The 25,261-nt window shown below is 38.3% G+C and overlaps 1 protein-coding gene across 1 annotated transcript; it reads left to right on the top strand.

Annotated features, from left to right (window-relative positions):
- Nucleotides 1-368: 368 nt before the first annotated feature.
- Nucleotides 369-24,184, top strand: LOC145682098 (uncharacterized). Its single transcript, XM_081753693.1, has 4 exons — nucleotides 369-453; nucleotides 19,105-19,188; nucleotides 21,449-21,560; nucleotides 24,040-24,184. The coding sequence occupies exons 2-4, from the start codon at nucleotides 19,110-19,112 to the stop codon at nucleotides 24,182-24,184; spliced, it is 336 nt and encodes a 111-aa protein (XP_081609819.1). The 5' UTR covers nucleotides 369-453; nucleotides 19,105-19,109.
- The last annotated feature ends 1,077 nt before the right edge of the window (nucleotides 24,185-25,261 follow it).

Below are 25,261 nucleotides of genomic sequence, written 5' to 3'. Positions count from 1 at the left end.
ATTATTTTTTTTAATTTTTCATAACACCTTTTTCATTGGAATAAATTTAGTACTAGTAAAGTAGTAGTAGTAGTAATAGTAGTAGTAGTACTACTAGTAATAGTAATAATAATAGTAATTGTAGTAGTAGTAGGAACGGTTAGAAGCAGGGGTTGGTTGGATTCTATTCTCGACATCAAATACGCAAATTAAAGACTTGCTCAATTTTTTGTGTACAGTTTACAGAATGTACACATTACAAATGACTAGCTGCCTAGGGTAGCGCGCAAAAATAATACAGGGTAGTGCGCGAATACTGAAACGTTTGGGATCGGCAAAAATGCTTGCCATTGCTCATAATTATTGCTTAACTTCAAAGAAGAAGAAATTAAAAATATTAAAATGTAGTTTCCACTCAAAGAGTTGAGAAAGCGAATTGATATTATTCTTGGAATAATAATTGCGGCGTTTTGTGTAAGTGATATCGCATGCAGTTCGACAAAGTGAATAATGAAACCAATAATTAATTTAAAGAATAAAATGAGTTATTGAGATAGAAAGTGATGTAAACTATATATAGTAGTGAGAAGCATATACGAAGAATAAGACTAGAGCCTAATAGTAATAGATGAATTCTACGTATTAATTCACTGTAAAGTCAAATATATTGTTCTAGAACATTCTTTACAGCTTTGGAGTATATTCTAATTGCATAATCATATAAGCTGGTGAGATAATTCCTTTTTGGGTGTAGTTTTACTATACGGACTCATGGATTGTAAAATGTACAGAAAAATCTGGACAAGTCTTTAATTTGCCCATTTCACGTCGAGAAGAGAACCCAACCAACCCTGCGGGCCACCTAACCCGTTCCTACTACTACTACTACTACTACTACGTCTATTTTACTACTACTACTACTTATACTATGGATCCGTATAATATAACTCCACGCCTTTTTGTGTTTCTTTATTTTTTTAGAAGTGCAAATAATAGTTTTTAGGTTAAGTAGGAAGATTGCGTATTTAATAAGTTATGCATGCATTTTTACTTTAGAACACATGTGCTTATAAAGGAATAAATGGCAAATAAAGGAACGGAAAGAAAACGGCAAGCAATATAATTATAAATGCCGTTAAAAAAAGAAACAAGAATATAGTCCAAGTACACTCAATATTGGGCATTTATACCAAAGTTTAATATTAAATTCACACAGTATTGCCGAGCGAGCGTCAGCGAGTGAAGTAGGGTTAGAACCTCAGGGCACGTTATTTTCTGTCATTATTACAGCTAAATGGGAAGGGGAACCTGAGCTCTAGAACTTTCCCGCCATGTTTATTATGTTACTTACCGTTATGTTACTTACCGCTACATTGAAAATTGTAACTTTCTCCACATTTCTTTACATTATTTGCTTACCACATTTTCTGCAATTTATTTTTAGATTTATTAAGCCATGAGTTTTACTTATTTTTAATAGATTTTCCGGATTATCACCAGCCATGTTTATAAAACAAATGCTCATTACATTTCCATAATCCTACAATGCAGAAACCTTGCGCCAAATAGTTCTCTCCCCTTGTCAAATAGTTCCAAGTTTAGAACCGCTTATATAAGAAAATAATCATAGCTTTCGCTCTCCTTATACATTGTCAAGCACACAAACAAGCAAATTACTCATTTCTTCCCGGTAAATTTTCAAAATTTTGCTAGAAACGGACGACCAACTTTGGAACTTAACCCGAATATTGAAATGACAACTAAACTTTATAGAAACAAGGGTAGTTAATATGATTATAGACAACAGTAAGAAGTGTTCCTTTAATGAAAATGCTGGTTTTGGGTTAAATGTCGTAGATGGCGGCCCCGAAATACGAAGTTTTCGAAAAATTGAACAGAAGCAGACGCAATGTCATGATGAGAGTAACAAAACAGGGAATAATGGTCATCAGTGTAGAGTGATTGGTTAGGGAGAAAAAGAAGTGAAATTCTGGACTACCGGTATATAAATTTGCGTATTGGTACGATATTAGGAAAACATGCGTTAGGGCATAATGCGGCAGTGATTCAAACCCGATGTTTTTGTTAACTAAAAGAGGACATGTAGGCCTATGCTACAGTATGAGGAAAAATGCAGGAAGGTCGAGAGGAAACTAATTAAAGGGAGTTGCATAGAGACATAAATTTGTAAAATTCGCGGAAGAAATATATTGTTAAATTTCACAATAAGATTGTATAAGTAATCAAAATATATCAGGATCTTGCCTTTTACACGTACGATTATAAGGTAGAAGTATGAAATAGGAATTGTGTTTTTCACAATATGGAATTCCATAAGAAAGACATAATGAAGTGAAGTGCTAGGTGGAAGCAGTGAACAAAGTGATCATAGAAGTGTCGCAAAGCTGTACCATATCCAGGGCATTTGCTTTTATGCCATAGAAAGTGCTTTGCCCCAATTTTCGTTTATGTGACTACACAACGTCGCTGACCAGCTCCATACGGATGCAACTCCTTGCTGCCGTTCGTTTCTCTTGCTGCACTCCTGCCCTGACTCAGTTAGATAATACTATTTTTGTGGGCACCTAGCATAAGTTTATCTGTATTTTAAGTTAATTCGTGTTTTATGCACTACAGTTTTTATGTCATATGTGCACATACTGTAGTTACACTCAGCTCCCCTAAAGTCAATCTGCATCCATTAATGCAACTCTTCTCTTAACAGACAGTATATATGGCAGTAGAAGTATATTTCTCGCTAGGGGAAATTCATATTTCATTAATATATTGCCTTGTGTGGCAAGCTAGTGCGGGAAAGAATATTTTCGTATGCATTTTGTAATTCTTGATGTCCAGAGGATTTATATTTGATAGGGAACTCGCCCCAATTCCTCTATATTTTTATTTACATAATACTGAAGTAGAGTTATTTATAGTGCTGGATGGAAACATGAGAAGTTGAGGATTCATTGTTTTCGTTATTTCTTAATAGTGCGTAGTTTCCAACACTTAACACTTGAAAGGTGTTAATTTTGCGCAGTAATGCAACATAGATGAATATATATATATATATTGAAGAGCAAAGAGAGCATGAAAATACAAAATACACTGCTCCACAAAACTTAAGCAACCCGAGAGAACGTGGTATAAGTGACGTGTGGGGCCCATTCAACACTGGTTAGTGACATGCACATACACAGAGACACACAAGCAAGGCGAGCACCCACTTTATATCATAATCAGCACCGTTGCAAGCGCGGTGAACAAATTATGTTATGAGGCGTACACCACAGCCCAGTAGTGTCCGAGGCTCCAAGCATTGAGTTAGTGGTTCTTGTGTGGGGTACACACCTTGCAATGGCTGGTAGACGACATTTGAGTGTCTTTGACCGCGGGCGAATAATTGGTCGATTGGAATTGGTCCGATCGCAAGTGGAAATGGCGCAGGAATTCAACGTGAACAAAAAATTGTGTCGAGGCTGTGGAGTCGCTTCCAAAATGGAGGTGAAGTCAATAGACGTCATGGAAGAGGCCGTCCGAAGAAGACGTCGGCCGTCGATGACCGATTTCTCACAATTGCTGCCAAACGTAACCGTCAAGCTTCGTGCTCTCAACTGGCCAATGAGTTGTTTCAGGCTACAGGACAACGCGTGAGTCGTGAAACTGTTCGTTGGCGGCTCAATAGAGCAGGACTGTATGCAAGAAGGCCTGTGCTGTGTGTGCCATTGAAACTGGAGCACAAACGTGCGCGTTACACATGGTGTCAGGAACATGTTGCGTGGGGGGAACACCAGTGGGGGCGTGTCATGTTCTCCGATGAGTCGAGGTTCAGCCTGTCGTCTTATTCTGGTCGAACTTTAGTGTGGAGAGAGCCAGGAACACGCTATCATCCAAACTTCATTGCTGAATGGCCGTCCTATGGCGGTGGTTCCATTATGGTGTGGAGTGGAATTATGCTGGATGGGAAAACGGACCTCCATATTGTGTAGCATGGCACTTTGACAGCACAACGGTACCGGGATGAAATTCTCAATACACATGTGCGCAATTTCCGCGGAGCATTTGGCCCAGACTTCCTATTCATGAATGACAATGCCCGCCCACACCGTGCACATCTTGTGTCCGAGTATCTGGAGTGCAGAAACATTACGCGTATTGCATGGCCTGCATATTCGCCGGACTTGAAACCCATCGAGCATGTGTGTGATGCTCTTAGGCGGGGAATAGCGCAGCGCAGTCCACCAGCACGCACCCTCCCTGATCTGCAAACAGCTCTCCTCGAGGAGTGGCGCCATCTGCCGCAAGACTTGATCAACACTCTGATTTGCAGCATGGAGGCCAGATGTCGTGCCTGTATAGCTGTTCGTGGTGGTTACACGCCATATTGACTGCCTATGTCCTCGCACAATCCAGCTTCACCTGTTGAGGTATCGTTGTGCTGAACTTTTTGGTCACTCTGTATATCCTAACTGTATTGTTCGTCTGCACTTGTGCTGCATTGTGCATCTGGACCCTCTGGTTGTTCATTATACTTGGTTCAGTGTTCGTGTCGTTGTATTTTCTGCCACTTTCTTCGAGTTGCTTAAGTTTTGTGGAGCAGTGTATATTTGTCATTAACAGTTAATAGTGAATGACGGAAATAAAGATGAGTAATTCTTGATAAGATATATTAAAATAATAACAAATGGTGATACAACGTTGAAAACAGATTCATGAGCATGTAATCCATCTGCGAAAGGTTAGCCCTGGTTTTCATCAATTAGAAAAAGCAATATCAAGAAATTCACAACCCTTTCTACTTTAAGTTCTTAAAGTCGAAAAATAGAAGATATAGAGAAAAATCTCGTAATGGTTGTAAGTAGAAAACCAGTTTTAGCCGAAATACCAGATTGATACTTACTTCCTTATTAGCAGCAACCTAAATAAAAGACAGTTCCGAACAGGCCAGGAGGCGAATAATTTTCTGGACAACAAAATCTCAATATTAATTAATGGAAAGTATTTATTATACCAAATGATGAACTTTTTCAACTGCCGTAATTAGGGACGTGAATACGAAAATATCTATGGATTACTTGCTGAGTGATATTAACAGTGGCGTTCAAGTGACGTCAGCACATAGAATTTATAAGGATTGAAATGGACAGAAAAATCAACTAGAATTGTAATTTTAACCTTTCATGCTTAAACTTTACATAGAGATATTAAGCTATATTACATGTGTTTACCGTAGAAACTTTCATACCACCAATAAGATACATAGTAATCGTTTCAAATATGGGCGTGTAGATCCAAACTGTAAATTTGAAACTAATATTTGTAAAAATTGTGGATCACGACATAAAACTAAGTTTTGTAACCAACCAGTAAAATGCTTCCTCTGTCAACTCCAACATGATGCAAATTTAATAGAATGTCTGGAGCGGAGAAAGAACAGAAAAGAATCATGGAAATGAAGGCCGTAAATAAAACATCATTTAAAACTTATGAGTTTATTTTGTTTTCACGGTCAAATATCAATACTTCTTTGGAAGTGAAATTTCGGAACTGCTTTCTCAAACATATTCAATATGCCAATATACTTAAAGACGATCACCATTTAAGAACAGAAAATACTTCTACTTTCCTTCCAGGGATGTTCCAGGGCAAAATGCAGAATACTAATACCACTAAGTTAATGGGAATTGAACTGACATCCCCTAATGAATTTGATCCTAATACTAGGACCTTTAGCATTTCCCAATCTTCAACCTTGACCTCAGGAGGAAAAGGTGCTGAAAACCCTAAGAACGAGGAATGTAGAAAAAATGAATAAAAGAAAACCCCCAAAGAACATAACAAGCAATGAAGAATTGCGGAAATGACAATCAACAATACAATACCTTCAATAAGAAAAAATAATGGAGATAGTCTTCAACGTCATTCAATCATGGAAAGAAATTCTTTAAAAACTTATTGCATGAAATGAAAATGAAATCTCTGAGTTTTACGTCCCACGGTTATGCCGGTTAGGCTAAAGAAGACGGTGATGATGAGTGATGAATGAAATGGTGAAATGAAGAAAGTGGGATGAAACGGAAGAACCCCGAGAAAACCCACGCACACGGTGTTTGTCCACCACAAAGTTCACTTGGCGCGGGCCGGGATCGAACCCGGGACCCCAAGCACCAGAGGTGAACGCTCTACCACTGAGCCACCGCGGGTTAAAAAACTTATTGCAATCAAACTGATTAATACAAATTTAGAATAAAAGAAAGACAAAAGGAAGCTATAGGACAACGTAATACTACTTTTTTCAGAAGTATAAAAATGACTTTCCATAAACTAAAAATGCTAATTACGCAATTATATATTTGTTAAATCTTCTACAGTTATGTTTAGAACGGTAGAAAAGAGCATTACTTGCAACATTCAATTGTAATCTTTTACCTGATGTAATTATGTTACAAGAAACATAAAGTAAACATAACATTCCTTTTAAAATTCCGCACTCTAATATAATTAACTGAAACTATTGGAAAAGTTCTAGTATAAGGAAGAGATGTGGTAGAGGGAATGGACTTATCCAATATTCCGACCTTCTTCTAATTATTCGTGGAAGGAATCTTATTCTATTGTGTAAAACAAGTGTATGGCCTTTAGACAACTTTCTTCGCCAATTAGAGGAATCATCAATTTTATTTAAAAGTGGTCTTAATTGTCCTTCGAGGTTGTTCGGAGAAGTCTATAATCTTACCTTGAGAAAATGAAGACAATTGTGAAAATCTATACAGCTTGATCCTAGGTTTCCTATCATCAGCGGTAATTTCTTCAATATATGCACTTGAAACTTTCTCATCGTACTGACTCCCTCTTTTTCCACCTGGAGGGGAGGCTGGAGAATCCATTTTTGAATTACTAAAAGAGGTATATGATCATATGAGGTACGTTTGCGTATGATTTCAAAAATCGTGATTCCGGATATGATCTTGCATCTAATACCTCGGGTGACGATTTTCCCTGAAATTGATAAATAGCATCTGACTGCTCTTTGACTTTTTTGATAAGGATACTGAATTCATTAAATGATGTCTTTTTCCCGAGTCATGAGATTCATGAATTGTTCTTATGCTAGTCTTTGTGGGCATCTCTTGAAATCTGCTGTATGAGTATCCTCACAATTAATACACTTGATAGAGTTATTACAAATGTCACGATGATGAGCTCCACCACATTCTACATACAAGCCTATAACTCCTTTTAAGATGACTGTATTTGAAACATCCAAATAAGCATTGATGAACTAAAGGAATATAGGTCATAACATTTCTTATAATATAATTTCACGTCAAAACGCAAAGATTGTTAATTAATACATAACTGTTGTAGTGGGTTTCAATTCATTATTAGTGTCTTTCCGAAAAATTCTTCGACCTGAAGTCAGTTGAACTTCACATTGTATTTTATTTAGAAAGATCATTCATGGTAATATCACTTTCAACACTTTTGATGATCCCTGTAAAGAAAATGAAATGATAAGGGATTGATTGATTTTGACTTAAAATATTGTGTTCAAGAAGTTGACTGGCTTTTACATAGAGCGGAATTTTATTTTTAATAAGTTTCTATCAATATTTTTAATGGATTATATAGCTGGTATATCCACAAATAGCAATTTCCTATTAACATGCCTTATGTGCTGGAAATCTATGTCGTCCTTTTGAGATTTTTAAAAATATGTAATATGGCGTCAGATGATTGGGGTGGTATTTCCTTTTTCCTAACTGCATAACATAGAAACTAGATCTAGTTGGCTAAGGATAGAAGTCGATGAAGAGCTTTTGTGAATGCGGCATTGAACCCCCTGGTTCCATAGCCTATAGAGTTAGTTAGCTAGTTAACTGCATAACATTAATGTCTTTATTTAGAAAAATGTCCTTATATCTTTCGTTCTAGTGGATATCACTTACTGAAATATCAACACAATCTTATATATAAAAGAGAACGCACAAATCCTTTGTTCCCTCATCACGCTAATACGGCTGAACCAATTTCTTTCATTTTTGGGGGGTTATTAGGATTTGGACCCTAGATGGTTTTTATCATATCACTTTAATTTTCAATTACCAGTGTCTTGAGATAATTGACCATTCAAGTGTCCATAACGTACAAATCCTTTGTTAGTTCATCATAGGTAAAATAAACGTATTTATATGCAACCCGCATGACCGTGTCACTCGGCGGGTTAACATAAATGACAGGCGATATAATGTTAACATTTACTGCAATCTACTATGGTTTTTATCATATCACTTGAAAGCGAAAAAGTAAAAATTATCTAATTAACAAGGTTTATTGCGTTCCGGGGTGACCCCAGCGAAGCGGGGTGAACGCTGCTAGTCATTACTAAAAGATGATTCATTTTGTAAGGTATTTTGGGTGATCATGTTTCTCTCTTTAAAGTTATTAATATTAATGTCCTCAATCTTAGCTAATGAAAAACACCACCATAAAATATTAATCACTCAAAATATCACAAATAAATAATGAATAAGAAGTCAAATAAGGAGAAAAACACAATTGAAAATGCAATTAAATAAAAAGGAGAGATTTCACCTAGTAACCGTAGATAAATCAAGGACATTTCTAGAACGAAACACTATGCACTAAGCTTGTTCTATAATATCACCTTTATAATAGGTAACTTGTTCCACTATGATTCACCTGAAACAGGTGCATATATTTGAAGTCTACAGCTATATCATTCCATCTCAAATTATGGCTAGAAAACAAAAGGTTCTAAAAATCATTGAATTAATCATATATTACTTGCATAGACTATCTCTCAGTCAATTATATGTAAGGTTTGTGTGCATTTTTTGAACTATGCGCCAGACTTTCCTTTCCAGCACTCACCCCCTTTGCATTGTCGTTATTATATAAAACTCCAAACAACAAGAACAAGAAGACTTGTTTTAAAAATGATTTGTTGCTTTTATTCATAGGAATTTCATAAACTGCCATCAGACTTCAGACTTCAGACTTGTCATCGCGGGTTTTGTTTTCTTGAAGTATCGGGCTATTGTGCCCCTGCCTTCCATATGTTGTGTATCTTTCCTTGGCTTTGTATGCAGTCGTTTGTTGTTGTGGTGGAATCGCTACTGTTGCGCCCTGATTTGTTTTTCCCAGTGGCTGTTTGGTTGCTTTACGTCCTTCTCACGGGGGGCTTGGCATTCTGTAGAGTCTTCTTCGTGGGTTTGTCGTTCCTATGGCTCTTACTGTTAGGTTGGTGGAAATTTCTTTCTTCCTCGAGAACTTTGTGGCTTGGTTTCGTCGTACTTCCTCTAGTAGCGGGAGGTCCAGATCTTCGTGCAGCTGAGCTATTCGCGTGTCCCTGGAGTGGCCGGTGATTGTCCTGATCGCCTTGCTTTGTAAGACCTGCAGAGGACGTAGGTGTGTTCTGTATGTGTGTTGCCAGGCATTATGTCAGTATAACAGTATTGGCCTTATAGACATCGTATAGATGTGCCTCTTGATGTTCTGAGACAGCGAGGCTACGAGTAGCATTGGGAGCAGTGCCGTGAAGCGCTGTAGTGCCTTTTTGGTGGTGATCTGCAGGTGGGTTGCAAATGTGAGTCGTCTATCCAGGTGTATTCCCAGGTATTTCGCCGTGTCTGTGGTTGTGAGTGCCGTTCCTCCCATTGTGAGGTTTATTTCTCTCCGCTTCCTGTTCCTGGTGAAGTCCACCACAGCTGCTTTCCTCGCATTTGGTCTTAATGCGCCAGTACTTGGTCCATGTCTCCAGGTTGTCGATGTGTCTCTGGAGGTACAACGTTGCGTACCTGAGATTTGCGAATACTGCAGTGTCGTCGGCAAATGTGGCGATCGTTGTGTTCGGTGTTGTGGGGATGTCGGCTGTGTATACTGCGTACAGGAAATGGGATATGCAGGAGCCTTGAGGTACTCCTGCCCTTGCAGTCCTTGGCTCTGTTGTGCTTCCGTTCAATGATACTCTGAATCTTCGGTCTTCCAGGTAGGATCTGATGATTCGTATTTGGTATTGCGGAAATTCCTGTTGAATCAACTTGTGAATGAGCCCTGCGTGCCACACCTTATCGAATGCCTTTTCCATGTCGAGGAATAGTCCCAAGGTGTGGCCGCCCTCGTTGAACCGTGCTGTGATTATCTCTGCTACTCTGACCAGCTGTTGCTCGGCACTGTGTCCCGGTCGGAATCCGAACTGGTGGTCCGGGATTAGTTTATGATCTGAGATGTGCTGTTGCAGCCTTCGCTGGAGTATTCTTTCGAATGCTTTGCTATCCTGCGATAGAAGGCTGATTGGGCGGTAGTTGTTAGGATTGGTCCGTATTGTGCCCGGCTTCGGGATCATCACTATGTTCGCTTCCTTCCAGATCATTGGGAACTGTCCTGTACGTAGTATACCGTTGTAGATGCGACACAGCAGTACGATTGCTTTTCTTGGAGCTGCTCTCAGCGCTGACGGAGGTATGCGGTCAATTCCAGGGGCCTTGCCAGGATGGATCGTCCTAAGAACTGCCCTGATCTCCCGTGGCGTTGTGAACGCATTCGGTGGTAGCGGGTCTTCTAGTTGTGTGTGCTCCATGCTGTGGTGGACATCTCGGAGTATGCGGGAGTCTGGCTGAGTGTCGTTCTGCTGCAACGTTTCTTCTAGTGTGCCTGCAAATAGTTCCGCCTGTTCTTCTGGATCGTGCAGGAATCCTTGCGGTCCCTGCAGGGGTATGATCTGGAGCCGCTGCACGGTCTTGAGCCACTAGGCGCCAGAACTCCTGGTTGGGTGACTCCATGGTTTGGAGTTTGTCCTCCCATTTTTGAATTTTTAGCCTTTGCAGATGTTTACGCACCCTGGTGGTGAGGCTGTTCCACAACGTTTTGAATCTGTGATGCCTGGTGCGTTGCCACTGCTTTCTTGCCCATCGTTCGAGTTGAATGAGCGCAGTGGTACGCAATTCCTCGGAGTTGTTGGTCTCGTGCTGTGTGGTTGTTGTAGATGCTAGCCTGTATGCTGATCTTATGGAGGCAGTGAGGTTGGCAACTGCGATCTTCGATTTCCTCCGGCGTAGTGACTGGTGTCCTTGTGTCCACAAGTTCTGTCAGGAGCTGGCGGTAGTTGTCCCAGTCCGTAGTGGTGATGGTTGGAAGCCTTCGGGCGGAGAGTTGATGCTTGATTGAGATGGTCTGCAGTACCGGTACATGGTGCGAAGCCAAGGCGATTATGGAGTGTGGTCCATCCAAGAGTGCCAGGTTTGACGTCAGGATCATGTCAAGGACATCAGGTTTGCCGCCATTTTTGGGATAGTGCGTAGGCTCAACAGGTGCTGCTGGTGTTAGATCTATCCGATTAAGTGCCCGGAAAAGTATGTTTCCGTTGGCGTTGAAAACTTTAGAGTTTCACAGGGGGTGCTTGAAATTAAGATCGCCCCCTATGAGTACCCGATGTCCAAGCCTCCGTAGGTTCCTCAGGTCTTGTGCTTCCAGTCTTGCTAACGGTGGTCTGTAGGCAGCGATGACGTGGACTGGTCCGTCTGGAGAGTGCAGAATGATTACCGTTCCCTCGAGGAAGTGAAGGTTGGGGAGAGGAAGGGGTTCGTGGGGAATCGAAGTTTTAATGAGGATCCATATACCGCCTTTTGGTCCTGGACGGTCAGTTCGGTGGAAGATATAGTTGTCCACAGATGTCCACACGCTGGCGCAGTAGGAAGACCTCCAGGTTGGGCTTTTACTGGCGAATCCCGTCCGCATTCCAATGTATGACCCGGAAGTCGCGTGCTACATTCTTTCTCTTATTGGCTGCCATCGTCGAGGAGTGAGGCGACTATCTCAAACATGATAGTGAACTTGGCCGCTGAATCACGGGCATCTTGCATCTTCCGTAGACCTGTCTTGATTCTGTCCAGGAACTTCTTAAGGTTGAGCCCTTGGAGGAGGTCCATGATGTCCTTGACGGTGGCAACAAGGGATGTTGGGCTGTTAGCGGCGGTGTCTTCTGTATCTGCTTCGGGGCGTGTAGAGCGGCTGGTGGATTTCTTGTTGGTGGTGTCGTGTTGTCTATCTTGCTGTGTCTGCTTGGATGGTGGCTCTGCTGGGCTGTTGTTAGTTTTCTTGTAAGGTGGCTTCTTGTCTGCGTTGTCTGAGGAATTGTCCTGTGTTTCATGTTGCGTCCTTTTGTTTTTTGCTGCTTTCAGGATAGGGCATTCTTTATAGTTGGTTGGGTGGTCTCCTCTGCAATTGACGCACTTCGCCTGTTGTCTATCTTTTTCTTTGAACATTCTGATGTGAGGTGGGAATTCTCACACTTCACACAGCGCGGTGCCGCTCTGCATGTTCTCTGTGAATGCCCTACTCTCTGGCAGCGGAAGGACTGTAGTATTTCCTGCCCTCTGTAGTTTTCTACTTCTACTCTGCAGTTAAGCAGGTACTTCATCTCGAATATGTCTTTGTTGTCTAGATGTTTGTCCATTGCAACAAGGAATAGGGGGAACAATGGGCGAGTTCCATCCTGTCCAGCCCTGCCCCTCATTTGCGTAACGGAAGTGACTGGGTATTGCAGAGCTTTTAGGTCATTCATGATGTCCTGGGGGGTCAGTATTCATTGGCAACTTTCGTATGACCACCTTCATGGGTCTGGTTGGCTTTGGGAGTTCGGTGGCGAATTCGTACTGCTGTTGTGTTGCAGTACGCTTGGATTTGCCTGAAGTCTGCCATGCTCCGGCAATGAATTTTGACGCACTGGCTGGAGTTGAGGACTTTTGGCGGGATGGAGCAGGTTGCTGAGATGGTCTTGATGAATGTCATTCTTCTCACTATTCCGTAAATATACAGAGGTAGAACGTACTTCGCTGGGTATCGCTGGTCTGCATCTTGTTGGGGGGAGGGATTTGGCTCCATGGGTGAGGGTTCATGTCCATTGCTAGTATCAATGCTTTCTAGGGATGCGAATTTGTTGCGAAACTCGATGAGGTAATTCACTCCTTTGGTCTCTCGAGCACGGCGTTCCTTCTTTGGTTTCTGGAACTCCCCCTCGGAGCTACGATCCTCTGATGTGTCTAGGTCGGTGTCGGATGCTAGGTCGGACATGTCGACTGTGTTGTCTTCGGTTGATGGTGGCTGGTGCACTGCTGCCTCGTCACGGAAGCTTGGTTGGCCTAGTTGGATACTGTGAGCTTGATGTGAGTCCTGTGTGCTGGTTGTGGTTCTTTGCTTGCGGGGGTTGGTGCTTCTGGTTGGGGGGAGGTACCACTTGAGTTTGATACGCTGGAGGCGTTGCTCTGAACGTGGGCGGCCATCTAGCGTTTGTTCTGATTTAACTGGGATTGGCTCTGAAAAGAGTCAGAGCCGGGCTTCGTTTGGTCTAGTAACCAAGTGTCTCTGAAAAGGGCCGGAGCCGGAATTCTCTGCACTAGTAACCAAGTGTCTCTGAAAAGAGCCGGAGCCAAAATTCTTTGCACTAGTAACCAAGTATCTCTGAAAACGGCCGGAGCCGGACCTCTTTGCACTAGGAACAAAGTGTCTCTGGAAAGAACCTTTTAATGGGAGTATCACTTAATGTCCACAGTGGTTCTTGAAAGGGCCGTCGTAACACATCCATGAAGTGTGTAATGAATTATTCTTCTTTCTCTTCATCTTCACCTTTTACAGATAACAGGTACTCTATCGGCACCTGCATCTCGTTTTGCCACTTTATCAGCTTGTCGAAAATTAGGTTGTGATCGAATTGTTGAATATACCGTGTCTTCTGTTCTTGGTCGCTGTTATTTTCACTTCTCCCTTTGTCTGTGAACTGGGTTCCTTTCTGCTCACTTTTCCTATTAGTGGTAAACTAATATCTTTGGACTTGCTATTTTGTTTCTTGTCTCAACCTCCTAAATAATATTGGTTTCGTACTCTTGCGAGATTGCTTTGATATTGTCATCCACTTACTACTTGGAAAGTGATGTAAAACTGAATCCTTATAAGCTAATTGCCTTTTTGAAAATCCCACTGTCTCATCAGTCCCTGTATGACTACATTCTACCTTCTTTTTGTACATTTAGTGCTGCTCGGTTTCATTTGCATTGAAATATACAATGCCTGTCAGTCTATTGTTGCCATATTCATCTGAGCAGAATTTAGCGTTTGTATTATGCAGGATCATTGCATCTAAATGTGTCAGATTAGATGAGATATTAATTTTCCAATATGGACTTTTGGACTAGACTTTCGTGCCATACTGTTTCCTTTGCTATCTAAGCCTCTTATTCGCTTTCAGGTGACTGGAAGGTGTCATACTGACATACTAACACGAAATGACTCCATAGCATACGCAAATATTCCCGTACGCAAGACGTGCGCTTTTCTTGTGTTCTTATTTTCAAAAATGGCATTGCACAGTAGATTTACGAGAATCTGTTGAATATGAACTGGAATTATGCCCTTGTCTAGTACGGTAACCGTAATTACGATTCCTAACGAGCTTAATAAAACTGAGATCCCTGTCACTGAATACTTATACAAAAGCAACTGATGCTCAATACTTTCCATGGCTTGCACAATATCTGTAGCTTTCTGAAGCGTTAAATTTCTGGTATTTGACTGTTTATGACGTATTGTTTCATCTGCAATCCCAAACAAACAATTTGTATTGCATGAATCTGATATTTTTCAGAGTCTACATTAACTTGGTTGCATAGTAACTTTTCATCGCTTTCTTGACAATTTGTTATGATTTTTCGTCGATAGAGGTGTCCAACCGATATTGCACCTATGCCATGATTCTGATAACTGTAGGGGTCGCGGTGGCTCAGTGGTAGAGCGCTCACTTCTGGTGCATGGAATCCCTGATTTGATCCCAGCCCGCGCCAAGTGAACTTTGTGATGGACAAACACTGTGTGCGTGGGTTTCCTCGGGATTCTCCCGTTTCCTCCCACTTTCTTCATTCTACCATTTCTTTTATTTCTCATCAACACTGTCTCCTTTAGCCTAGCCGGCATATCTGTGGGACGTAAAACTCAAAGGTTTCATTTCTGATAACTTTAAACAATGTGGAAATCTTTCTATCTTCTGGGATGTGGAAAACTACGTACATATGTTCCAATCTATCAAGAAATTGCTAGAAGCAGTCTGGCTCAACATTGATAGGACGAAAATTAGGAGATGACCATATTTTTCTTTGGAATATAGAATATTTCACTCTAAGTGCAAAAGTAATATCTTAAAAGTTAAGTTGTAATCTTATCACAACTATTTTTGTGGCAACGTCTGTTGATACAAATTAAAACTACATCTGTTAGTCTTATTTATTCTCTTTTAAGTATCACTATAATAATAGATACCTTATTTCGTCAATTGTCTATATTTCTCACAATTTTAATTATATTTGCTAACCTTACTTATGAATTACGACAAACATTAAGATAACAACAATAATTGAACCGTAATCTATGATTTCTTAGTAGTTTTCTTTTCGTGATAACTTCTATTTCTTTTGCAATCTGATTCTTGCAACTTTTAATATGATTCCACTGCCTATTAATACATGTATATACATGGTGTTTCAAAACAACTTCGACAACGTTTGGGAGGTGATTCCTGACGTCAAGGTAAGACAAAAAGTATATACCAACCTGGGTGCACAAATGCATCCTTTCGGAGTTATAGGATGCCGAAACCATGAAAATATGAACTTTAAATGTCCATAGCTCCAAAACTATGGGACCTACCGAAGTCGGGTCAAGACTTCATTTAGGAACTAGTATGTTCCCTATCCAAATATCCACGTTTCGGAATCCTGCGGTGCTTCCGCAATGATTTTTATAAAGGTAGTTGGTGAGTACTTCAAATTGTATGCCTGTTGTCAAAGTCCCTCTATAAAAATTGTTGCGTGAGTATCTTAGGATTCTGAAACATGGATTTTTGAATAGCTCACATATTAGTTCCTAAGAGAAGTACTGACTCGACTACGAAAAGTCCCATAGTTTTGGAGCTATGGACCTTTAAACTTTAATTTTTCATGTTTTCGGCAGCCTATAACTCCGAAAGGAAGGATTTGTGCACCCAAGTTGATCTATAGTTTTTGTCTTATCTTGGTGTCAGGAATCACCTCCCAAACGTTGTCGGTATTGTTTTGAAACACCCAGTATATGCTTTTTGCAGTTGACTAATTTTCTTCAAATTTACTTATGAAGTTCTTACTCAATACTTTACTTTTCTGCTTCTTGATATCCAACTTATTATTTAATAGTTTCCTTATATATATTCAGTTTGATACTTCCATTCATGCAGAAAGTTACGTTATACTAACAGAAAATGTCAGCCGCAGAAAGTGTCTTTGAGCTCTTTATGTTATTGACAGTTTTTCACAATCATTACACTATATAAACTACTTGATACTGTATATCCGACCATCTTTTAAGGATTATCGTGTATATAATCTCTTTGTCGGTTGATACAAGTGTTTGCAATTACTAGTGAATTCTCTCTGCAGAAATTGATCAGTCCCCCTTCTTCTTTTACTTCACAAGTCTAAATAACATTTGCCTACGGCAAGATCTTCACCTACTTTCCTGTTAACTGCATTAAAATCTTCATTACAATTATGAATGCACTACTTGTCTCTGAATATTAGTTCTTCTATTATTTTTTTTTTCATAATTTTCCTCTACTTTTTCTGCTGGCTGAACGGTAGCCATATCGTTTGTCTCTACCATTATTATCATTCTCTTTTTCTCTAATCTTAACATCATAACCCTATGAGCAACAAACTCTACTTTCACTACCATATCTTTCTGGCGTTTATAAGACATTCTAAATCGTTAGCTTCTTATTTTGTAACAACCTTCTTATTTAATTTTATTAACTACTAACAAATTAATATTATTTTCTTTAATTTGTTTGATTTTCAATAACACGTTATACACATTCCATATTCCTACTTAAATCTTTTTAATCCTGATTGTCTTTTCCCCTCCAGCCATATTTCCAGCATTGTTACTTCTTCGTTTTAGCGTTTTGCAATACAATTCATTGTGGGAGATATGAATTTGGGAATAGTTTGGCTACAGAACTCTATTTTGACTCTGTCTCTGGACTCCGAAGAAATTTCCAGTTGTTTTCTATTTCCCAGTCACCAAGCCGTTAAAGTTACGCTTACCACGCCTGGAATTAATGTGAAAGTTCCCTACCAATCACTATGATTTAATCCTACTTTGACTACTGGAAGAATTGCTGTCTTCTATCATAAACTTCACGTCTTGCTACTCCATTTAGACCGATTCGATAGGACTAACCCTTTGTGTAGCGAACTATTGTCAACGTACTTATAAATATCAATGTAGCACACAATTCTTCAACAAGACAAATAGAGTCTCCATTGAAGTGAAGTCTGTCGGTAGTATGTAAAAATAAATGTTGTTTACTTTAATTGCAGGTAATATTAATGGAATTATACATTAAACACGGAAGCATTGGGAAAATAAAATGTTATAATGTTGAATATGCGTGGCTCGAGTAGGAATAGCTAAATATTTTTGATACTTTTCAACTGCTCAACGTAGCTCTTTCTTGTAGCAAGGTATTACATACAGCCTTAAATCGTGGATATTAAATATTTAGTTTCCAGACTAACTGCATTGGATAACAAATGGAAAATGCTTATCTACAACAACAGTCTTTAACATTGTCATGTAATTTCAGGTTTTTTCTTCATAATTTCAACGTTGAAGGTAGTTTATATCAACAATATAGGGACATTGGCCTTGTGTTGTTATTAGGGTCTATAAAAGACACATCAACAACCAAGTGAAAGTACAAGGTATAAATCAAAAGAAATTATTTAACATTCGAAATACTAGGGTCATTTTTAAAATACTAGAATTTTTTAAAGAAATCGTTTCTGAGGAACTCCTGAATATGCGAAAGTGATTTAGGTATAAAATTCTCAGATTATGTCTTATCTTTGAACATCTAGATTTTCTTTATTTCCCCTCTATTTTAGATCTCCATTGCTTTTTTTTATCTACAGTGGCCTGAATAAATTATACACGAAAAAAATTAAAATGGAATAGATCTGTTCTTCTGAGACGGCAAAGAATTCGCACAATCCAAGAGTTAAATAATAATAATAATATTATTATTATAATAATAATAATCAGAGGCGTAAATAAGATATTTTTTCTGGGGGGCAAGCATTAATAGTGTATTATGGCCCCCTAGAAGAAGTTGTTTTTCTAATTCTTGGGCTCCCTCTTTCCATCTTTCTCTTACTATTTATGGGTTCCTCGGAGCCTATGGACCCTTCCGCACTGCAAGGTCTGCGGGGCCGTTAGTTACGCCTCTGGACCACTTCCAAAAAATGACAAATTAATTAAGAGGACAATATTGACAAATCTCAAAGCAATACGAATAAACATTATTTCTAGGGCCCGTTATAGTAGACATTTTCTTATTGAAATGGGCCCACGATTCATTTTTGTTTTATTTACCTTTTGTGTGCTGTTTTGTTTATGTAATGTAGTAAACATGTTTGATGTTTCATTTATAATTTCATGTTCGTATCGTATATGAAGTAAGAAAATTTTGTCTTAAAGTGGGTTCCCCTCAAACGGCTGGAAGCTTCCTTCGAGGGCAGCTGACCGCCCTGCCCTCCCACAAGTTACGACCTTGATACAACAACAACAACAGCTACTACTACTACTACTACTACTACTACTACTACTACTACTACTACTACTACTACTACTAATAATAATAATAATAATAATAATAATAATAATAATAATAATAATAATAATAATAATAATAATAATAATAATAATAAACTTCAAAGCTTTGCACATAAGTAGGAAATCATTTGCTGCTTACAAATGAGAATGTCATGACACCAACTTTTTTGTTACACATCTTTAACAGTCCAATCACATACTGTTGCCTGACCTGAACAGTTGACTTCTGATTACTGTATTGGAACATTAATGAGGATTTTTGAATAAAAGTGTGCTTCGTTATTGACACTTTAAATCTTCAATCTTCATTTGATTCACTTCTAATTTTTTTTTCAATATATGCATGTAATTTGTTCATAATTTCAACTTGTTAAGTAATGCTATATTTTAAAATGACTTATATTACAGGAATCATGACGGATGAAGACAGACAAGCTGTAGTAGAAAGGCTAGAACAGATAAGAATTCACAGTCGCTCTGAATTCGAGGATCGTAAGTACTAATTTCATTTTGTATAACTTTTTTAACCCGGAAATATTTTCTTAACTTTAATAAATTAACATTACTTTTAAGTATTTTTACTTCCTCTCACGATTCATGAACTACCGATTTTATGCGTTGCTAGTTTTCATCTCTCTCTCTCTCTCTCTGTATATATATATATATATATATATATATATATATATATATATATATATATATATATATATATATATATATATATATATATATATATATATATATATATAAACACCAGGAATGATCAAGAAAGGATTACAAAGCCTAACTTTTGTGTTATCACGGGTAACCTAACAAAAACGTATTTGTAGATTAATAATGCGTTTGTTTTATTGTAAGTTTGAAGACTTTTTGGATTCTGAGCATGTATACTCGAGAAGCAAACATTTTAATAAGTGACTGGACTGGAATTTCGGTAAGAGTAGAAATGAGGTCAGTAGTGCGGTTCCTGTGGGTTAAATTACTGCACCTTCTTACATACTTAGGTAGATCGTGGAGGTATATAGGGAGGAATCAATATCAATATAATATGAAACGAAGTGTGTTGTCCATTCAAAAAAGGACGGAGTAGTTTTGTCAGTGACAACCCTGAACACACATAAATACCAGATCACTCCATTTAGTAAACGATACCAACGCTGTAGTGTTAAATTTGCCAATAAATTGAAAGACGGCGCAACTTTAATTGTATCTTTACAACGGCAGCTAGCATCCAGTCTATGACATCACAAGACGTAATCTTCTTTTCATTTGTCATTTTGTTTACGTAGCCCCGACTTCTCCTACTATGTCACATTACGGTATCATCATGTGACAATTACGTGACCTCTCCTGCCCTTCCGTACTACATAATATCTAGAATTTGAATAATACTACCGACTAACCGTAACTAGATACGACCAGGTTCAAAGTCCCCCTCCGGTTTTCCATCTGATATATCCATTGTACTCCCGTTGGATAACGTGGGCCTAGCACTTCATGAGTAACAATAAAAGACGTTTAAGCGTTTTTGATCACAGTTGTTAGTTTCCCGATATCTTGTTTTCCGGTCACCAGCAGGGGTGCCCCCAAGGAGGGAGCTATGACGCAAACTGCGTCATTGAAATATTTGGGGGGGGGGGTAAAAATCTATATAAATATGTTTGAGAGGGTGTAAAAATTAATCGAAAAGATTTTTTTTTTCATGGCAGAACACCTACGGATAGGCAATTGAGGGGGGGTGCGTCATGGACATGAGAGGTGGGTGGGCACCACTGGTCACCAGTAATGATTTCACATGACTTGTGCACGAAACGAGTTTAAGACGTATAACTCAACTTGCTCCTTAGTGGATCAGTAGCTAACGCAAGTGAGTTTTATGTCTATGGTTCTGGTAATTATCGGTACTAAGTCACTAAATACTACATTTTACCCTAAAATATGATTGGTAAACATTCTGTGAGGTATGAATATTCTATGTATTCTTCACGAATGTGCCGAATACTCAATACCTAATTACATTATTCTTAGAGGAGAAACAAACAGTTTTTCAGTCAGGTGATGAAGCTTAGACAATGGTTGATGGAGGAAGTTGAAGAGAACACCATGTTAGTAAATACAGGAACTAGGAAGTGATATTCTCTGGGAAGCTATGAGTCATCAAATCAGAGATGTTTCTAGTAGCCCTATATACCGAGAAGATGCAAAAGGTGACGTATACAATGCTCCTTCCTACCGATAAACAACAATTGTGAACACAAACAAGATCCTTGTGAAATTTCACAACATTTGTGTCACAAATTGTGCTCGATCTGGCACAAAGGCCAGTTTCCGATAATTTAACATTACAGCATCTTGTAGGTATATTACTCCAACCTTGCTCCATCTAAGTTTCAATTAAGCAATGTCAAATTTCTTGCCAGTAGAGAGTACAATTATGTGTAGGATGTGCAAATGGTATTTATTTTCTCTTTTACTCTGAGAATTATCTCAGAACTTCAGTATGGTATAGCGAATGCATTGGATACGCTGCTAACGAGAAGAGAGTATGAAACATTATAAGTTGTTGTAAATTTGTAAACTGAATATTATACTACGTAACTTTGTGAATTTATGAGTCCAATCGATACTTCACAGAACAAAATGATTGGATAAAGCAATATTTAAAAAAAGGTAGTTAACTGAATTCGTACTTTACAAACACCTCTGAGTAGTGAGTAATAATTTGAAGTTATCTCTTAACTGTTCATTTTAGGTTATGAAATAAGTGACTTGCTTGGCTATGGCACATACGGAGAAGTTTATTTTGCTAAAGACAGGTGGGATAATAGAAGGAGAATGGCGATAAAGTCAATTTCACGGCGTCGGTAAGTATTGAATGGTAGTTCGATTCTTTGCTGTTGACATAAAGCATAGAAGGAATATAACATGTTCTCCAACTTTTGAAAAGTAATCCACACGTGATGTGGGGAATTCCAGTTTTATCTACTTCTTTTTTTAATTTTCAACTTTCAAATACAGCTTCTAAATTTGTAGTAACTTTAGGTCAATTTATAAAGCAGAAGCGATTCACTACTAATTTTTCATCTCCTGAATCTAGACTGCGTCTCTTAAAGACTTCAAACGCAGAGTTAATTCAAATTTCAGTTTTTGATTACATGATTGTAACGTAAACATATCTAAGGCAGAGGATACATCGAGATTCATGTCGAATAGATTAATCCACACCAAGTCACAAATAAAAAGTAAATTGAAACATTACAATAGATATGGACAGTGGCATATCTAGCTTTAACAGCGCCTAAGACAAGTGGATAATTTGTACCCTTACCTTCCTTCCCTATCCCTCAACGCCTATATTTTAATTTCCTCATTTCTATTTCCTTGTTAAATATGAGTAAATATAATGAGTTCAGGAGAACTGAACTTCATCATCCAATCCAGTTTACAATCATTTATAAAATCTAATCATTTAAAACGATTGAAGAAATTAAACATTATCTCACTTTTGAGTGACATTATTGTAATTTTCCTACATATAAATTACGTTATTTTTTTCTCTCAACAGCTGCAACATTCTCAAAGGTTTGCTTTTACATCTCCTTTCCTTTCAACACTTACTAACCAAGATCACGTTCCTATGGATGTTTAAAAGTATGAAAGAATTAGTTTCAATTTGCTGACTGATATTTCATAGTCAGTAATTGAAACAGAATTGGTTAGCATTATTTTTAATGGTGTTCCACGTATTTGGGAACATACTCTTATCTCCATGTTGCATAATGAACTCAAGAAGCTCTTCAGACATTTAGTCCAGTAAAGATAGCTCATTTTTCTGCCAAGAAAGGAACAAATTAGTAACAAGCTGAAAATTGGTATGGAAGTAGAAGAATGTGTCAGGAATAACATACTAAAAGTCCCCTAAAATCCCACTGTAGCTTTTCCCGCAATTTTGAAAAATGGCCGCCATATTTAGACGACGACAAGGAACTTATGGAAAACGTCACCCTTTACATTTATTCCTCTAATCACCGTTCTAATTATCACAAAGCCATGGGTCATATATTGTTTGAAAGCTTGAAAGACAGAGAATCTAAGTAAATAACATATATGCTCATCGTGCTAAATTTCTAGAAGAAGAGGAAGAAGAAAGTAGCTTTTTATTTAAAAAAAGGTATATTTCCGGAAATTATGGGAAGTTTGTAACACTGACAGTTATTGCACATCAACAAAACAACATCAACATATGTCCTTGATATTTATCTCAAACATAGCCAACAATGATACAAATTGGTGCAATACAAGCTGAGGAAAAAAATGATAACCAATATTACTTTCTGACCTCTGTATACAAAAGTGCATAAGGTGACATTCACTTTCATGTTTCTAGTCACCTTCTGTTATTACATAGGACCAAGAGTTATATATCATTGGAAATCTTAAGAAACTTAAATTCGAACGAAGTAACACGTATACTAATCAAGGCCAACTGTGGAAGAAGCGCAAAACCCAAAATTTGAGGACAAAACGTGATTTTCATATAAATTGTTTAAAACTTGCAACACTGACAATTATCGTATGTTAATAAAACTGCACCACTGTTTTCACTATCATAATTATTAATTTACTTTAAAAATAGCGTACATTTTTCTCAATGGAGTACGCTTTAATGACACATAGTTTTACCCCACGTAAATATAGCACAAAAATTATTTATTGACAGTATTAGAAAGTAACAGAAATTGGTAGTCTGCTTTGCAGGAGTAAACCGTAATTCACACACTTAAAATCACTCTCAACTACAATAGTCATTTGATTGTAATTTTGTTTTTAAATGTCGTGTTTATAACAAGAATGCCGTTTTCCTACTATTATTCTTCAAATCAAACTTAAATGTTTACATTAGATGTAGTATGTACTTTAAGAACATTTTTGTAACTAGTCCATTCAGACATATTTTACTCGTACTAGAAATCAATGAGATTATCATTGTTATCTCGTTCATCTCGATGGCCTTCATCATTTGGTTGTGCATTCTTACATCCAATTCGTCGACACTGACAAATTAGAGCACACAATTCCTGCTTTCCGACAACCGCACATACGATCACAGCTATTTTTACAGTTACAGGATATTAAATGCATGCCATTACACGGAGCGGGTTCCTTGGTCATTCTTGTTGGTATGAGAATACCTCCTAATGTTTTCCGTAAATACTCTGTCCCTCGCGTATCATTGAGCAACATCTCGGCTCAATGAACGTACACTGTCAAAAAATGAATGGAAGATACCACTTTTAACATATACACACAAAGGTAATGGACTTTCGGGTTTCATCATTGAAGATATAAGACACCTTCGTGTTATGAATGTCCAAACTCAAAACCAACTTCTGTACAATGTAACGTGGATGATACTCAAGTTGTTGAAAAGAGCAACTTGCCCGAATTGGTATGGATTTATGCAGCTGATGACAAGCAACAACAGTAACTAAAAAACATTTCAAGTAGTGATTCTACCTTTTATCAATCTTCAGCCAACAAGCATGAATCTTATATACTTGGCGCTTATGTTTGCCAGTAAAGAATATGCAGGAAACAAGCAAAAACGTGCATAGTCACGTTCGATCAACCTTTGTATGCTAAATAATGTGACAATTAGCAGCATGTAGAAATTCTGGTGAATTACCGTCGGCGGTTGTTACACTTGGGATTTTCCACACATTAATGCCATTTATGGGAGCAGTTGTATATATAATAAAAAGTAGTGACATGAAAGAACTTTGGTCTTGTGTATGCTAGTAACTCCATTTCACGTATGGTGTCAGGCCATTATTATGCTCGTGCTTTGCGAGCTCATTTTTGCATTTTATATATTTAATGAATTAGACGCCACTGAGAAGTTTGTGCGTCAATTCGAATATGCAGAATAAGCCGTACCTTTAAGTTCTTTGCCGTGTACTTTCAGCTTGTAGAAATTATGTGTCCTTTCATTCGTGCCGAAAGAACTGGAGACTGGAGTCTTCACCTTCACTGCACACGGAAAATGTTGCCGTACTTCCATGTAGCTGGGTATCTTTTGTATGCCAAATACGCACATCTATATTTACAAGGAATCTTGTGGCTGAAGGATGAAATGGATCCTCATGAGTTCCAGCTATTTACACGAGACGGTTACTTCACTATTCGCAGGAAATATATTTTTTGGAGTAGCATATGGTCTGATATAACGATTGAGCAGGTTTTAATGAGAGCAATGAAGAGAAATGGTGGACTGTCCCATGAGAGAGGCATGACTGAAAAGGTAATATCTAGGTGGGTGTCAAGTATGCCAGCAGCTTAACACTTACGAGAATGTCTTGAAAAGTTATTAAGCAAAGATAGACATGAAATTCACACTGTTCGGCATGTGGAACTGTACGAAAGCAATCAATCGCGCGATATATTACTTGTAGAGAAAGTCTTGCGTTGGTTTAGACGCATTCTCCATTTCCTTCACATCCGGAGCTTGCGTCCCTAAGCACTGGCATAATAGGTAAGGAAATGGTTAACTGTGATAAAGCTAAGG

This window comes from Thermobia domestica, chromosome 3 (genome assembly GCF_964235325.1).
Source record: "Thermobia domestica chromosome 3, izTheDome1.hap1.1, whole genome shotgun sequence".
Classification (NCBI taxonomy): Eukaryota; Metazoa; Arthropoda; class Insecta; order Zygentoma; family Lepismatidae; genus Thermobia; species Thermobia domestica.
The sequence above is the reverse complement of the archived record's forward strand: the minus strand, read 5'-3'. Positions and strand labels throughout refer to the sequence as shown.

Coding starts and splice junctions, on each gene's coding strand:
- LOC145682098 (XM_081753693.1), top strand. CDS start 19,110: ATGACGGATGAAGACAGACAAGCTGTAGTAGAAAGGCTAGAACAGATA. Junction 19,189..21,448: donor TCGCTCTGAATTCGAGGATC/GTAAGTACTAAT, acceptor TGTTCATTTTAG/GTTATGAAATAAGTGACTTG. Junction 21,561..24,039: donor AAGTCAATTTCACGGCGTCG/GTAAGTATTGAA, acceptor TCATCATTGAAG/ATATAAGACACCTTCGTGTT.